The sequence below is a fragment of the Aphanomyces invadans genome, assembly GCF_000520115.1.
Source record: "Aphanomyces invadans strain NJM9701 unplaced genomic scaffold supercont1.18, whole genome shotgun sequence".
NCBI classification, from domain to species: Eukaryota; Oomycota; class Saprolegniomycetes; order Saprolegniales; family Verrucalvaceae; genus Aphanomyces; species Aphanomyces invadans.
Window position 1 is genome coordinate 485218 of NW_008580163.1, and position 13509 is coordinate 498726.

Here is a 13509-nt window from a genome sequence, read left to right on the forward strand (position 1 = left end):
TGGGCTGCGCAGAGAATCGCCATGAATGGAATTGCGGTGACGGCTTGGGTCTCGCGCGGATTGAGCCATGTATTCTCGAGGGCAATGGTACCAAAGGAAAAGGTGTGCCTGTGCTGAGATCCTAGTCGAGTGTATGGTTTTGTGGACAATGGACGAATGACGTGTATGTTCAAGCACATGGAGACGGTGTGATCACGTGGGGGAGTCGTTTATTGGAGGATTAGCGCGCCTTCGGTGTCGACACCGCCAGCACTGTGCCGTCCTTCTGCTCCTGCACGACCACGTTACGCTTCGTGGTGACAATTCGGACAACGGGAGCAACTTCGACGCTATCGCTCGACGGATTCAACGCTTTCGCTCGCGTCACCAAGCTGTTCAACGCCCCCAGCCCAGACCGCACTTCCTTAAAATCCCCATACGCTCCCAGCAGCAGTCCATGCGCGTCGTTCCACGCCACGCCATTCAAATCATCTTCTTGAGCACTATACACATACCCACATGAGGTCACCCGTCGGGCCTGGCATCGCCGTGACCTACATCGACGCCAGCACGTTGTTCATGTTGGCCCCGCAGAAAACCAAAATGCTACCGGATACATTCTTTATCCGGATCCAACCTGCATTAAACAATATTTGTAAATATCCTCTTATAGAGGCTTGACAGCGTTTCACTTTCGGCGGCGTCGCAGCACGCGGCGGAAGGACGACGACGTGAAGGATGGTACAGGGCTCGATTAGCAAATATAAACTTAGGTGGCCTAGATATCTAACGTGCCGTGCCAGTTTAGGCGGCGTTGGCCACGGGCTTGTCCTCCGCTGCGGCGATGGGCACGTCCGCGACAAAGTCGTTGTGGGTCGCGAGAACTTGAGCGATGGGTGCAATGATGAAAGCAATTGACCCGACGACAAAGTAGTTGGTGCTGTAGACCAAGTTGTCGACGGCCGTGTCGCCTTCGACGAACAAGAACTTGGGCAAAAAGTAGTAGCTCCCGACAATGAACAGAGTGTTGCCGACCATGTTGAACACGGCGACGGTCGTCCAGAGCCCGACAACAGGCTGGTTGGCACGGATCATGCGCGGGATGTCGGCAAAGATGGCGAACGAAAAAACTGCGCAACCAGCAACGAAGAGGTAGCAGCCAAGGGCCGGGTCTTCAGCGTAATACGTCGGCAAGAAAAACACCCCACCGTACACAAAGCACACTGACCCGATCACGTTGCTGACGGCCGTCGTGATCGGGATGTAGCGTTGCCAGTCGACGGCGCCAATGTGCGCGGTGCGGGCGTTCACGACTTCAATCAAACTTCCGACAAGGAATCCGATGCAACCGAAGAGGAACAACCAGCCCCCGATCAATGGGCCTTGGCCATCTTCGCCGTACAAGGTAAAGTACCGCGGGTAGAACAAGATGGACCCAATCAGGAAAAACCATCCGCCGATGAGGTAGCACACGCCCGACGACTTAAACGTGAGATGGACAAACCGGTCGACGATCGAGAGCGTCGTGGCGCGGAAGGCAACTGCGGGGTCCTTGGGCGAGGCACTTTCGTGGTAGCTCATCGTGCGCAACGAAATGTGGAATGGGTCACGGCTGGACAACATCGTTCATATGGGGCGGCTCTCCTCCATTCCTGCGTCGTCCGTGATTCATTACTACTACGACCACCTGCGGACGACTTGATGGTGATTCCACGTCGAGGCGGCAGCAATTCGAGGAATACCCGGTCTTTGACACGATATATCGGGTTTTAAATGGGTATGTATGTTTTACATGGGTATGTGGGTATGTCTGGAGTCTTTTATCCCCTTCGCAGCATGATCCAGGCAGCGGAGATGATGTGCATGAGGACTGCAATGGGAAAAACTTCTTGGCGCAAAGAAATTGGTGTTACGAGCTGACGACGACTGTACGCGAACTGTTCAGTGCTTTGCGTGGTCCGTGCGCTCGCATTTCGGCTTCGTGTCGGTGGCAGAGGCGGAGATATGTGGACCACTACACCTGGACATAGAGGTGGTTTGATTGGCCGCATCGAGGCGGCGGGTCCACCCTGCACCCAGGTGCAAATACCCGACAGCTTCACCGACATGTCGCACTGCACTACACTGTATTTCCATCGACACGTGAGTATGGATCCGCCGGCTTGCCGCCGGCTGGCACTTGGCCATGCCCCTCGCATGGATGGCCCTGCACTTGGAGAAATTCAGCCACGTGGAGGTACACATCGTGGCGGAGAAGAAAGAGCGGACGAGGCCATCACCCATCGTTGACGTCACATGGTCATGAGATGCCGCAGCTGTACAGTCAAGCTGTGGGTGAGCGATGACTTGTAGTCGATGGCGGAGTGCTCGCGGTGGAGCCGAAGCTCGGCAAGAGCGATTGAAAACTAAAAGTACACGAGCACGTATGAAGAGTTCGTGGTATATGAGGTCATTTCGTCGGGGGTTGGAGGTCAACTCAACTCCATCGCATGCAAAGCTCCCTGTCCATATCGAGCCGTGCTTGTCACCTTTGGCACTGTCTAGCTCGTGCATGTCCAACTACTGCGCTGTCCCATCGACGACATCGCTACAAGCAAATCCATTCACCCGCCACATTGTCCTCGATCTCTTCCAGCACGTTGTCCCCGCTCCTGCTACCCATGCGGATGCTCAATCACACTCCTCAAATCGTCTAGGTGCCGACAACATACTTGCCCGTTGGACTGTCGACTGCGTCGCAGTTATAGCGCGGGGGCTGCCGTGGAGTGGCGGGACGTCGGTGTCGCCCGACGCTTTCGAGCCATCGCGTTTGCTTTCGTGGTCCCTTTTCGCTCAAATGAATGGTCCACTCGGTTAGGAGGATTCATAGCCGATTTTCGTTTGCGGAGCCCCTGAGGACCATCTGCGTGATACGTCCTGGGCCCCACAGACTTCGTCATTTGAGCACTCGCCTCGTTGCACCATTCTATCGTTGGGGGGCTTGGCGTGGTGACGATAGCTTTGTCCAACAAAATACTATCCGCTGACGATGATGCTGTTCGGCTGGTCGCCGGGGGCTTCGCTGTGGCCGGGGGGGGGATGGGGCTGGACATGGAGCTGCTTCCTAGCTCGCATCAAGCCCCGAGGGGGACGATGCATGACGTCGAATCTCTCCGATTTTTTGGCATACGGTCGGAGTCGCGGTCAAGGGCGGGGCAGCTTCCTCGGTCGGGGGTTGGGTTTGTCGCCCATGGTATCCCTGGTTGAAATGGAATATGCCCAGCACTTAATCTCCACGTCTACAACGCGGAAGACGGTCCATGCATATGCAATGACGAGAACCTCAGCGCAGGAAGGCCAGCGCCATCACCATGCCCCCCCCACGTGCTTTGTCCAAGGTCCTCCACACTATTCCTAGCTACTGTCCCCCTTAAACCAAATCGTCGTGTTAAGGCTAAATTCATCACTTGACCTCGACAGTGTTGTCACGGGGGGAAGCTAGATGGTGCTCATACGTGCCCATCGTCGCATCCCGGCGCCCGCTGTCATAGAAATGCGGTTGATTGATGTCCACTAGCTTGCGGCAGGCAACGATCGTGACGGGGAGCGTAATCAGGAGCACGACCGCCGCCGCCAATTCCACCCAATACCCCCCGGCAAACGACGCCACCGCCGGAGTTTGCACCGACCAAATAATGAACGACGCAATGGAGCTGGCAAACGCAAACGTGGTAAGCACGGCGGCCGACACCAGCAAGTACCATCGCGTGCGGTAGTAGTCGGTAAAGTAAAACCAGGCCAGGAGAATAAGCGCAATCGCCGCCCATCCTGGCACCATGGCCGCCAAAATCAGGCTGGCCCAGCCCAAGCTGCCGCACGATTGCTCAATGTACACTCGCGTGTCGCTGGGGTTCGGTGTGAGCGCCACTAAGTTGCGAAACGTGTGCCCGCTTCGGTCCAACGAGCAAATGCTGTCCGTGGCCTCGACATATAGCGTTTTGCTCACGACAATCCCGTCCGACGCCGTGTGGAACGGAAAGCACTTGTTCACGATGCCGGGGGGCGGGGCATCCATCTCGGTGGACGAGGGCCGCGCCACGTCGACGCAGAAGCCCCACACGCCAGCATTGAAGTCGTTGTTTTGTCTCGACGAAGTCGACCAGGACGACAGCGACACAGCCACGATTGACAAAATGATCGCCACTGAAAGGAGCCAAATGGCAAGGGCAGGGGCGGCGCACATATTCGTCGTTCAAACAAGGGTACCAAGCACGCCGTCAATCTCAAAATGCTGGCCTGCGTCGCGCCACGACTCAGCGCGAACCACCGTTCGTTACCTGTTTGTTGGAGCTCTGTTCTTTCGATCGTTAGGATGGAAAGCGACTTGCCCGTTGTAGCATATTTACCCCGTGTCCCAGCCGTTGAGCCGATGAAGTTGTCGTAGCGTCGGAGTGGAAGACTTCCTCCATGTCAGAGGCACCACGACAAGCCCAGTCCCCCGACGAAGGGCGCGATTGCCACAAGGAAAAGCAAAAAGGGGAGGCGGCGCGTACTGTCAGCTCACCGGCCGTGTTTCAGAGCCAGGTGGCGAATTTGAGGGCCAAGTACGGCGGAGATCGAATGCACAACTCCAACGACAAGACCCATGATGAAGGCGGCAACGACACCGACGGTATGCCCGCGGTAATGCTACAAAGTCAAGTGGCCAACTTACGAGCCAAGTACAGCGAGTCGATTCCACGGGATAGATAAACCGTCTGCAGCGTTCAATACAAGGCAACTACCATTTGAACTCCATGTTCGAGCCCTCCTCACACATCGTAAAAAGGGAAATACGTCGTGGATGAAGCGTGCGGCTATAACTGGTTGGAAGGAAGCGTGGCGTCGCACAGGGTCGCCTTCTCGGCTTGCGATCCCACCAAAGAGTAGAGGCGCTACAGAGCCAACCCCCTTGAGCCGTCAAGTCCCCAACATGGCTCACCCTGTCACGTACATCAAAGTAGCGCGGGGCGCGCGTCGGCCACAGCACGTAGACGAGGACACCTTGTGCAGCGAAATGAATCCCCACTGTCACTGACTCGACAATCTATCCCAGGCATCCCCGTAAGAATGCAAACTCCCCGACGCCGCCCCCAATTTTCACCTCACCTTTTCACGGACCCACGGGGACAGCACCGAAGCAATCATGACAATCACCGGCAGCGACAAAATGTATACGGTGAAGAGGAGGCCCATCTACGGTCGACCCCATGAGCCCCTGGCAACATTCGAATTTTGTTGGACGAATATGACGTCGCACCTGGAGGAAGAACACTCGCTTGAGTGGGTCGTCTTCCTTGGCGCGGGTGGCCGTCAAGTGCTGTAGAAACCAGGCATACACCATGATTTGCAGCGAGCAAATGGCGAGCCCCGGCACCGAGTCGTACATGTACAAGGTCGAGGCCGGGTCGGTGTAACCCAAATACCACACGGCCAAGCTCAAGTACAAGACGCAGTACAGGAGCATGACGACGGTGAGCCACGTGCGGCCGTGGAGTGCAATTGCATTGATCGTCCATCCTTTTGCAATGAGCATGGCGAGGAGGAGCATCCCGACGCGCCCCATGGCTTGGAAGATGCGGGCGAGGCAGAGGGGAAGTGGCGCGCCGACGCCGTTTAGTTCAAACGCGTAAAAGTGCAGCGCCAAGCAGGCGTTCGACACAAACGAGAGCACGACGAGGCCGGTGAGGAGCTGCACAATCGGGTGAAACGATTCGTGCGTGAGGCGGAGTTTGGCGGCCGATTTGAGTTGCGTGAGCAAGAGCAGCCCCGAAAGCCCGCCAAAGACAGTGTACACGGCCGTCAGTCCTTCTTGGAACACGGGAACTTCGCTCCGCGTGGCGGACTGAATCATGTGGATCGAGTACCACGCAGTGAAATAGTAGTGCTCAAAGTTCGCCGGCGTCAGCGACGCGAGCGTCGGGACGTAGGCGTCTCCGCCTGGGACACACTTGGCCAGCGCAACGTACCAAAACCGGGGCCGAAGGTGCTCGCGGATCGTGTAGTTGAGCACAAACGTGTGCGACGCGTCAGATGCGCGAGGAACGTCATACACGGCCTTGGTGTGCTCCGACGCGAGTTTGCAATTGCAATCGCACGTCGGGTCAGTTGAAATGAACGCCCAAAACGCGTCCTCGTCGTCGTAGATGGCCAGCTTGACGCCGTCGTCCGGCGTGCGGATGTGTGCTTGAATTTCCCCGACGACGTTGCTAAAGTTGGCGTCCCACGTAAAACAAAACTTGCCGAGGAAGGAAAACTCGCGCCCGATCTCAAACCCGGCAAACACACTCGCGTTGACGGAAGTGGCCACCACCAACAGCGCTACGAGTAGCAACTGGATCGATGGCAACCCTCGAGCGCGGCGAGCGTCCATGCCTGCCGATGCAAAATGAAAGTGCACGTGAACTGCCCTGGTCAGCCATTGTCGTTCGAATATGGAATTGACAGGTATAAAACGCCCGAAGTCGACAGGGGTGGAAAGAGAACATCCAACGGCACGAGGCAGCAGTGGAGACTTTCCCGCAGCATGGCCATCGTCCAAGAGCATCACTTATATACGTATCGCGCAGGCACATAGGAACTCTGCGGGACGACGCGGCTGTATCAAGTGATATGTGCTGCGTGGTGCTGGGTCTAGCTTGGTCCAACTCATTTGTAATGTGGATGGCGGGCCTGCATTGGCAAGACAGGGTGCATGAGTGGTCCTCATGTGCACACACGCTGCGCTGGATGACCCACACAGACGTCTCGCTATATGCCTCGAGCGTTCCATCAGCCTAGTGGCCATGTGGTCGAGCCGCCATGGCTTCCGTACACTCGTCTTCTCTGGCGACTTAAAATGAAACGTCAAATTTATCCGGATAGCCAACACCATAATAATTTCAAATGATATTTGTCACGCCGCTCCTTCGACTATCCGGATACACAACAAAGTAGAGGAAACTTGGAGCATTTTGCCGTCTCCGATGCTGACGAAGGGACTGGTCGAAGTGATGGACGTACACGTTGCCGTCGGCAACAACAATATCGGAGGTGGTGACTTCTCTCGTCTGTCAAGGTGCATCTGACTAAACCATGATGATGCAGGAGATGACGAGCTCCGGATGGCAGCGCGGGCAGGATTGATCTTGCTCGAGAAGAACGCGGCGCTGGAAGTGGACGTTGAGCTGCTGTCAACTGAACTGCATCGATATAAAGTCCAGCATCGAGAACTTCAAATGGAGGTGCAGACGTTGCGCGATCAAAGGAAGACGGCGGTGTTGGAAGTCCAAGCCGCGCATAAGGAGGCGAAGGCGCTCCAAGCGTCGTTTCGCACGGAGCGGGCGACGTGGCACAGCACCGAACAAGCTCTGACGCAGCAACTTCGATCGCTTACGTCCGAATTGCAACTTGCAAGACAGCAAACTCAGGAAGTCATTCACCCCACTGCACACGTGGCATCCATCGAGTCCAGCAACTTTGACGATCACAACTTGACGACGAGTTTGACCGAGGAAGAGCCAGCGACAGTGGAAGACCCCCGCGTCGCACTCCTCCAAGCTGAAAACGACGACTTGCACGTGCAGGTGAGCCAAGTGCTCCAGGAGCTGAGCCAGCTCCAAGTGTCGTGGTCCCAATCAACCTACGCATCAAACCAGCGCATTCAGTCTCTCGAGCACGAACTCCACAAACTCACGCGCGAGAACAAGCTTCTCAAGGAGGAGCAAGCGGAGGAGCGCGATCTCATCGACAGTCTCCGCACCATGGTGCAGACGTACAAGGTATGCCGACTATCGCTGCCATCATCAGCGAAGGGGGGCATGTGCCATGTGGATTTTCGTGGACATGCTGTCGATTTTGTCCCACCAAAATTTTGCCTGCGTGAGATTGCATGAATTTTTGTCAAATTTGTTGATTTTTTTTAAATTATTCGATCAGAATGATACAAATTTGAAATGTCGACTAGAAAATCGCCGACGCTAGGCCGTTTGGCGCAGCGGCATCGACCGTGGGCGACGACAGCAACCAAGATACCCATGATGAGGATCGCACGAGCCTCAGCACGTGTTCAAACGAGACACACGACCTAGAAACGTCGATGCACGAAGACGTGATGGCGTTGAACTCAGCGCTGGAACGGCGTGTTCGTGAACTGGAAGCACAAGTGGCCCAGACCACGTCGGACGATGCCAAGCTCTTGGAGGAACAGTTGAACGGGACAAAGGAAGCACTAAAGCATACAAAACAGCAGTGGATTGCGGCAGTGACGGCGAAGAAGGAAGCGCAAGCATGCACGGCAGCAGCCCACGAAGAACTCGCTCGAATGCAGGAAGCGTTCCAGAACGTGCAAGAAAAACTTCAATCGTCGGGAACGAAACCCGACGACGAGTATGTGGACTGGATGGAGGACAGTGTTGTGCACCCTGCCCCTCCAGGTTGGATTGCCGCCGTGTCGCTGTGGATGCTAATGATGTCCTGGCTTTGGGTGGCTTCTTGCGCACAGGCGACCTCGATTCCCCTCTGATCGGGTGCCTATTGCAACACTGGACGAGCGACAAGGAGCTATGGGGCGATTTGTTCCGGTGGCTGCAAGGCACAATCCATGGCCACCCCACGCACCACAGCGTGCGCATGGATCGTTTGTCGAGTGAAGTGAGCGCCGGGTTTGTTCAGCTTTTGGTTCCAGTGCTGCGAGAAGTGCATGGTGTGCATGTGAAGGTGATGCGTCGGACGTCGGTCCATGTTCTCACGGATCTGGTGCTCTCCGTGGCAACCGAGTCGTTGGTTGGTTCGTCCATACGTCTGGAGTCGGTGGCGCCGTCGTCGCCGGGCGTGTTGTACCTTGTTTCGTAGTTCACCAATTTTAGATACCAAGTTTTGAGTTTGTCGGTGCGAGTATTTTAATTCAGTTGTTACTCATAATATAGCGTTCTGTATGTAATATAATCATGCGAAGAAAATGACAACACCCAGCACGACATTCTGCATTTGGACAGCATCCACACACCCACCACACGATGACGATGCGGTTCCAGATAAAGATGGTCCTCGTCTTTTCCCTGCTTGTTGTCGCGGCGTGGGCAGAAGATCTATATGAGATCCTTGGCGCTAGCTCCGGTGCTTCACCCCAGGATCTCAAGCGCATGTACGGCATCCCATGCATCATTGTGCCGCGTTGTGACGTTGTTGTCCAGCTACCGCAAGTTGTCGCTCAAGTATCATCCTGACAAGGTTGCGCCGGAGGAACGGGATTCGGCGCAAGCCAAGTTCTTGAAGATTGCCAATGGTGAGTTGGAGCCGCGACAGTTGATCTCGGACACACTCCGTTGCGCAACCTTGTAGCGTACCGTGTGTTGTCGGACCCGGCGCGCAGGGAAAAGTATGACCTCTACGGCATCGCTGACGACGAGGGCTTCAAGTACGATCCGTGCCGAACAAGGGGCGAATGCCGAGCTAATGCGCGTTTAGGAACTTTGACGAAGCCTTCAGGCATGCTCGGGACAGCGTCGAGGATACCCCGTTGAATTGGCTCATCTTGATCTTCATCGTGGTCGTCAGCGTCGGCCCCATCCTCTATTTTAGATTCAAAACCAAGCCAAAGGCCGTCAACAACGCCCGCCGCGAGGTACAGAAGTCGGCCGCTGCATTGAGAAGGACGCATCGCTGACATTATGCACACCGTAGGCTCTGGCGGCAAAGAAGAAGTCATTAAAAGACAACTAGACGTGCCAGTGGACATGGCTGTATGTCTCTATAGACTTGTTTCCGTTCGAATCGCTGTCGATCATGCAATTTACGCCGCGTGGGGCACTAGATGTAACATAATGGCCTAGTCGACTTTTTGATGGAGAGTAGTTTGGTCAGCTCTGGAGGGCAGTGATTGGCACAAACACATGGGTTCGCACGAATCGACCATGATCTCGTTGCCGACGCGCTACCGCTGCTGCCTTCAATGTTGTGGGATGTGGCGCCATGGACGAAGAAGGAGCATGGTGTGTCGTAGCACCTTGCGTCGCTTGACGACGTTTCTTCTTCCACCGCTCAACACGCTGCTCTCTCGACAGTTCGGCACGACATGACTTGAAGCACGGAGATGTATCCCGCAGACGAGGGATGCGACTATCGATCGTCGTTGGGACCGATCGCATGGGTACACCTGATCGAGTGTTTGGTTTGGGGATGGCTGGAGTTGCTTGGGGAACCCACCACACCCCTGGAGTGGACGGAGTGATGAAACTAACTTCATGCTGACGAAATGGATGTTGGGCAGTAGTGGGCGATTCATTGCGGTGAATTTCTGCCGCGGCGCCCAAAAGGCTCAACGCGCACAACGTGTCCTCTCGCTCGACCGAAGCGTTGGGACAGTGCTGCAATATCCGCGAGAGCGATGGCAACAGGCTCAGGGTAGATTCCACGGCTTCCACTCGGGAGCGCTTGAGACCAGGAAGGGTCTCTCGATGCGACGGAGGCGTCATCTGCAGCATGTGGGTCGCCATGGTCTTGGGGAGATGTGGAAAATTGTGTACTGGGGAATCCCAGAAGAAAACAGCACCCTTCGGTAAAGTAATGCGTTCATATTCCGGCTGAACCGCAACAGTGTTCAACTTTTCCTCAAAAGTATAGAAAAAAAGTCCCCTACGGCCACTTTTGATACATACATAGCACTGCATCGCCACGAAAGGACACCGTCCGACAAGACGAGAGATCTCACAACTCCATCACAGCACTGAATTGCACTCTGTACGCACAGATTTGCTCGCCATTCTGCGTCATCTCGACAAGCTAAGCGCCAATATGGACGAGCGTTTTTTCCAGGAGACCACAATTCGCTAAAGTACTTGAGTGACCTCGCTCATCCAAGAACGATCCAAGAACGTTCGGACGTGCATGAACACACAGTGACGCCTGCGCAGCCGCCACACGCGACACCCGACGAGGACCGCACACAAGCTAGACCTTTCTCTTCCCTTCTCCAGGCGCTGGAAGAAGCACCGAGTCGAGCTTGGCACGTACAGGACATCAAGCGCTTACTGAGCGGTCCGAGCACGATGCGCGCGCGGTCGCTGGCGTTGAGGGCCTTGTAGACACCGTCATGACAGAGCAAACCGATTTATCCTCTGGCTGAGTCGTCAGTCACTCTCCACTATTCTCTTGCACAGTCCACCTGCACCGTCCAAGCGAGGCGATCGTCCGAGCCATGCTGGCACATCTATTTTTCATGCAAGGTGCATTGTTTACACGCACAACATCACACGCCTTAGACGACGAGGGGCGCGGTTTTGGCCTTGAGTAACTTGGTCGCAAGCTCCATCGTCTTGAACTCGTTGCACTGGGCCATGCCGATAAAGGACCGCATAAAGTACTCGGACATGACGCCAACGTCTGTCTGGGTGCAAGTTGACCCGGCCACGGCATTGTCATCTTTGATCACGACGGCGGTCGACCCGCAACGTCCGGCTTGTCCCTTCTCGGCAGCGTTCATTTCGTCTGCGTAGCTCGACGGAATGTGCAACGACTTCATCATTTCATCTAGCGCGACCACTTTGCCTGCGCGCATCGGAGCGAGCCGCTCCACGTACGATTTGACGTGACATGAGTTGTCGCCATCGGCTTCAACGACCATCCTATCTCTCAACATCACAGCTGTCGTGCCCCATCTCCTCGGCACGCACCATCCGTTCTGGTTTGAGACCAAGTGCGTCGGGTCCCGTGGGTACAGCTCGTCTTCGAGGACGCTCTTCCACAAAATGACGACCCGATTTGGCTCAATGTACCGCCGACACAGCGGCGAACAGATAATGGTGGCGCGACTCTTGCCGAAAAACGGACACCCCGCTTCACCTGATTTGCACACTTTGCGAGAAATATACCGCGTGTTCGAGTCGATCACCTCGATCGCCTACAAGCACACCAGTGATTCACAAAAGATCCCGTTATGATATCGACACACGGCGGCGTCCATATCGGTCAATCCGAGTCGAAGCGAGAGCCACATCAAAGGGGAAAACAACGCTCGCACAATCAAAGCACGACACACACCACGGACAATTCAAAACACTGAGCAGAGAGGGCCACCAAGACGACCCATGTGCACATGATTCGTTCGTTGCTTGTTGATGCAGCAAAGAAAACGCAAGGCGCATGGAGCCATCGAAACACCAACGATGACAGGTACCCATTGCAAGTAGAGCAAAACACACAGCATCTACTATCCAAAAGCGAGGCAAATTCGTTGGGAAGGTCAATGGGGCACGACACCAAACACACTTGGTCAGCACTCCAATCCACACCACGAAGGCACACGCACCAACGGCTAACAATTTGGTCAAGCACAGCACCTCACTATCGGGAGTGTTGTCCATGTCGACGGACGCGAGAAAGCGCCACGATGCCTCGGCGTAGATGAGGTACGGAAATGGCATTTTGACCGCACGTGCCATGTCGAAGCTCATGGCGTTCGAGTGGTGGCTCTGATAACTCATTTTGACTTGCTTGATTTCGTGGGTGGCGTCGTATAGCGCGTTGCGGACAAGCACGCCATTGAGCGCTTCGTAGTGGCGTTCCATGATGCACCGAATCGAGTGCTCGCGGCTTTCCTTGGTCAAACCGAGCTTACTGAGCTTCCACTCTTCGTTTTCAAACTCGGACGACGACGCTAGTTTCGGTTTCTTTCGAACAAGTGTCTCCAGCGCTTGGGCGAATTTGAGCTGGTCCTCAAGCGCACGTTTGAGCTTGGCGTTCTCCTGGTACGCGCGCTGTCGCTCCAAGTACTGAGCGCGCGCCAATTGTTCCCACTGAGAACCGTGCTCTCCTTCTACTGCCTTGACTTTCTTTAGCATGTCCAACTGCGATTCCATACGTGTGACCACTTCCCTGAGCAACTTGAGTTCGTCCTTTTGTCGCGTTCGGTGCTTCTTTGACGCTTTTGCGAGCTGCATTTTGCGCTTGAGTTCCTGTGGAATAACGATGGTTGGTTTCGACGTGCTTTCGTTGAAATCGACGGAGGACGTGTCGTCGGTGGCCGAGTTCTCGGTCGCATCGTCGTCGTCGTCCCCCAACGCAACATCATCGTCCAAGAGCCCATCTAAGTCAATCTGAATCACCGTCGGCGACGGCTGCACATCCAACGGGCCAGCGTCGATGAGGAACTGCAGCAGCGCGTCTTCTTCCACAGCGTTCATCGTGGTGCTTGTTCCTGTATCGTCTTTGCTCGCTTCCAAGCGTCAAAAAGTAAAACGCGTTTTCTCCAGGACGTTTTAGCGTATGTTAAGGCATGACATCTTCGTTTACCCTAGACGTCAAACTATTTAACACAGCTACGTTGATTGGTCAAAACACAATGTATATTTTCTACGACGACGTTGACAAAATAGGAGGCGGGGCGTATGCGTACAATTGAAGGAAGATGTACATCGCAGGGACACATGCACTTGGAAACGCATTTAGTTAGGGTGGTTGCTGAGTTTCAAATGTGTATGTGGCGTCGTTCATCGCGTTGTCGTAAATCTTTGGTGGCCCATTCGCGTCGCAGCA

General features: G+C 55.1%; 7 protein-coding genes across 8 annotated transcripts; 2 read left to right on the forward strand and 5 right to left on the reverse strand.

Moving 5' to 3' along the window:
• Positions 1-150: 150 nt before the first annotated feature.
• H310_08698 (hypothetical protein) lies at positions 151-572 on the reverse strand. Its single transcript, XM_008874550.1, has 2 exons — positions 538-572; positions 151-482 (listed from the first exon to the last, which is right to left on the reverse strand). Exons 1-2 carry the CDS (start codon positions 558-560, stop codon positions 221-223), a joined length of 285 nt encoding a protein of 94 aa, XP_008872772.1. The 5' UTR covers positions 561-572; the 3' UTR covers positions 151-220.
• Positions 573-711: 139 nt separating this feature from the next.
• Positions 712-1652, reverse strand: H310_08699 (hypothetical protein). The gene has a single exon (XM_008874551.1). The coding sequence runs from the start codon at positions 1600-1602 to the stop codon at positions 784-786; it is 819 nt and encodes a 272-aa protein (XP_008872773.1). The 5' UTR covers positions 1603-1652; the 3' UTR covers positions 712-783.
• Positions 1653-3421: 1769 nt separating this feature from the next.
• On the reverse strand, positions 3422-4201 carry H310_08700 (hypothetical protein; the record flags this gene model as incomplete). Its single annotated transcript, XM_008874552.1, has 1 exon — positions 3422-4201. One exon carries the CDS (start codon positions 4199-4201, stop codon positions 3422-3424), a length of 780 nt encoding a protein of 259 aa, XP_008872774.1.
• Positions 4202-4661: 460 nt separating this feature from the next.
• On the reverse strand, positions 4662-6385 carry H310_08701 (hypothetical protein). The gene is made up of 4 exons (XM_008874553.1): positions 5258-6385; positions 5107-5193; positions 4952-5044; positions 4662-4892 (listed from the first exon to the last, which is right to left on the reverse strand). The coding sequence occupies exons 1-4, from the start codon at positions 6368-6370 to the stop codon at positions 4815-4817; spliced, it is 1371 nt and encodes a 456-aa protein (XP_008872775.1). The 5' UTR covers positions 6371-6385; the 3' UTR covers positions 4662-4814.
• Positions 6386-6939: 554 nt separating this feature from the next.
• On the forward strand, positions 6940-8946 carry H310_08702. Of its 2 annotated transcripts, XM_008874554.1 has the most exons (4): positions 6940-7029; positions 7084-7757; positions 7943-8411; positions 8480-8946. In XM_008874554.1, exons 1-4 carry the CDS (start codon positions 6963-6965, stop codon positions 8827-8829), a joined length of 1560 nt encoding a protein of 519 aa, XP_008872776.1. In that variant the 5' UTR covers positions 6940-6962; the 3' UTR covers positions 8830-8946. The 2 variants fall into 2 exon arrangements, with proteins under 2 accessions (XP_008872776.1, XP_008872777.1); XM_008874555.1 differs by having other exon boundaries at positions 7943-8946.
• Positions 8947-8957: 11 nt separating this feature from the next.
• Positions 8958-10490, forward strand: H310_08703 (hypothetical protein). Its single transcript, XM_008874556.1, has 5 exons — positions 8958-9121; positions 9171-9262; positions 9319-9394; positions 9445-9601; positions 9661-10490. Exons 1-5 carry the CDS (start codon positions 8994-8996, stop codon positions 9697-9699), a joined length of 492 nt encoding a protein of 163 aa, XP_008872778.1. The 5' UTR covers positions 8958-8993; the 3' UTR covers positions 9700-10490.
• Positions 10491-11052: 562 nt separating this feature from the next.
• On the reverse strand, positions 11053-13227 carry H310_08704 (hypothetical protein). The gene is made up of 3 exons (XM_008874557.1): positions 12315-13227; positions 11649-11875; positions 11053-11600 (listed from the first exon to the last, which is right to left on the reverse strand). The coding sequence occupies exons 1-3, from the start codon at positions 13155-13157 to the stop codon at positions 11234-11236; spliced, it is 1437 nt and encodes a 478-aa protein (XP_008872779.1). The 5' UTR covers positions 13158-13227; the 3' UTR covers positions 11053-11233.
• Between the last annotated feature and the right edge of the window lie 282 nt (positions 13228-13509).

What these genes read in the sequence shown, in the direction of transcription:
- H310_08698 (XM_008874550.1), bottom strand. Translation starts at nt 560, where the DNA reads ATGAACAACGTGCTGGCGTCGAT. An exon ending in AACAACGTGCTGGCGTCGAT is followed by an intron (nt 483 to 537) that starts GTAGGTCACGGC and finishes GTATGTGTATAG; the next exon opens with TGCTCAAGAAGATGATTTGA.
- H310_08699 (XM_008874551.1), bottom strand. Translation starts at nt 1,602, where the DNA reads ATGTTGTCCAGCCGTGACCCATTCCACATTTCGTTGCGCACGATGAGC.
- H310_08701 (XM_008874553.1), bottom strand. Translation starts at nt 6,370, where the DNA reads ATGGACGCTCGCCGCGCTCGAGGGTTGCCATCGATCCAGTTGCTACTC. An exon ending in CCCCGTGGGTCCGTGAAAAG is followed by an intron (nt 5,045 to 5,106) that starts GTGAGGTGAAAA and finishes TGCCTGGGATAG; the next exon opens with ATTGTCGAGTCAGTGACAGT. An exon ending in GCGCCCCGCGCTACTTTGAT is followed by an intron (nt 4,893 to 4,951) that starts GTACGTGACAGG and finishes TTGGCTCTGTAG; the next exon opens with CGCCTCTACTCTTTGGTGGG.
- H310_08702 (XM_008874554.1), top strand. Translation starts at nt 6,963, where the DNA reads ATGCTGACGAAGGGACTGGTCGAAGTGATGGACGTACACGTTGCCGTC. An exon ending in CGGCAACAACAATATCGGAG is followed by an intron (nt 7,030 to 7,083) that starts GTGGTGACTTCT and finishes ATGATGATGCAG; the next exon opens with GAGATGACGAGCTCCGGATG. An exon ending in TGTGCACCCTGCCCCTCCAG is followed by an intron (nt 8,412 to 8,479) that starts GTTGGATTGCCG and finishes TCTTGCGCACAG; the next exon opens with GCGACCTCGATTCCCCTCTG.
- H310_08703 (XM_008874556.1), top strand. Translation starts at nt 8,994, where the DNA reads ATGACGATGCGGTTCCAGATAAAGATGGTCCTCGTCTTTTCCCTGCTT. An exon ending in GTTCTTGAAGATTGCCAATG is followed by an intron (nt 9,263 to 9,318) that starts GTGAGTTGGAGC and finishes GCAACCTTGTAG; the next exon opens with CGTACCGTGTGTTGTCGGAC. An exon ending in TCAACAACGCCCGCCGCGAG is followed by an intron (nt 9,602 to 9,660) that starts GTACAGAAGTCG and finishes TGCACACCGTAG; the next exon opens with GCTCTGGCGGCAAAGAAGAA.
- H310_08704 (XM_008874557.1), bottom strand. Translation starts at nt 13,157, where the DNA reads ATGAACGCTGTGGAAGAAGACGCGCTGCTGCAGTTCCTCATCGACGCT. An exon ending in ACAACACTCCCGATAGTGAG is followed by an intron (nt 11,876 to 12,314) that starts GTGCTGTGCTTG and finishes GTGTGCTTGTAG; the next exon opens with GCGATCGAGGTGATCGACTC. An exon ending in GTCTCAAACCAGAACGGATG is followed by an intron (nt 11,601 to 11,648) that starts GTGCGTGCCGAG and finishes GTTGAGAGATAG; the next exon opens with GATGGTCGTTGAAGCCGATG.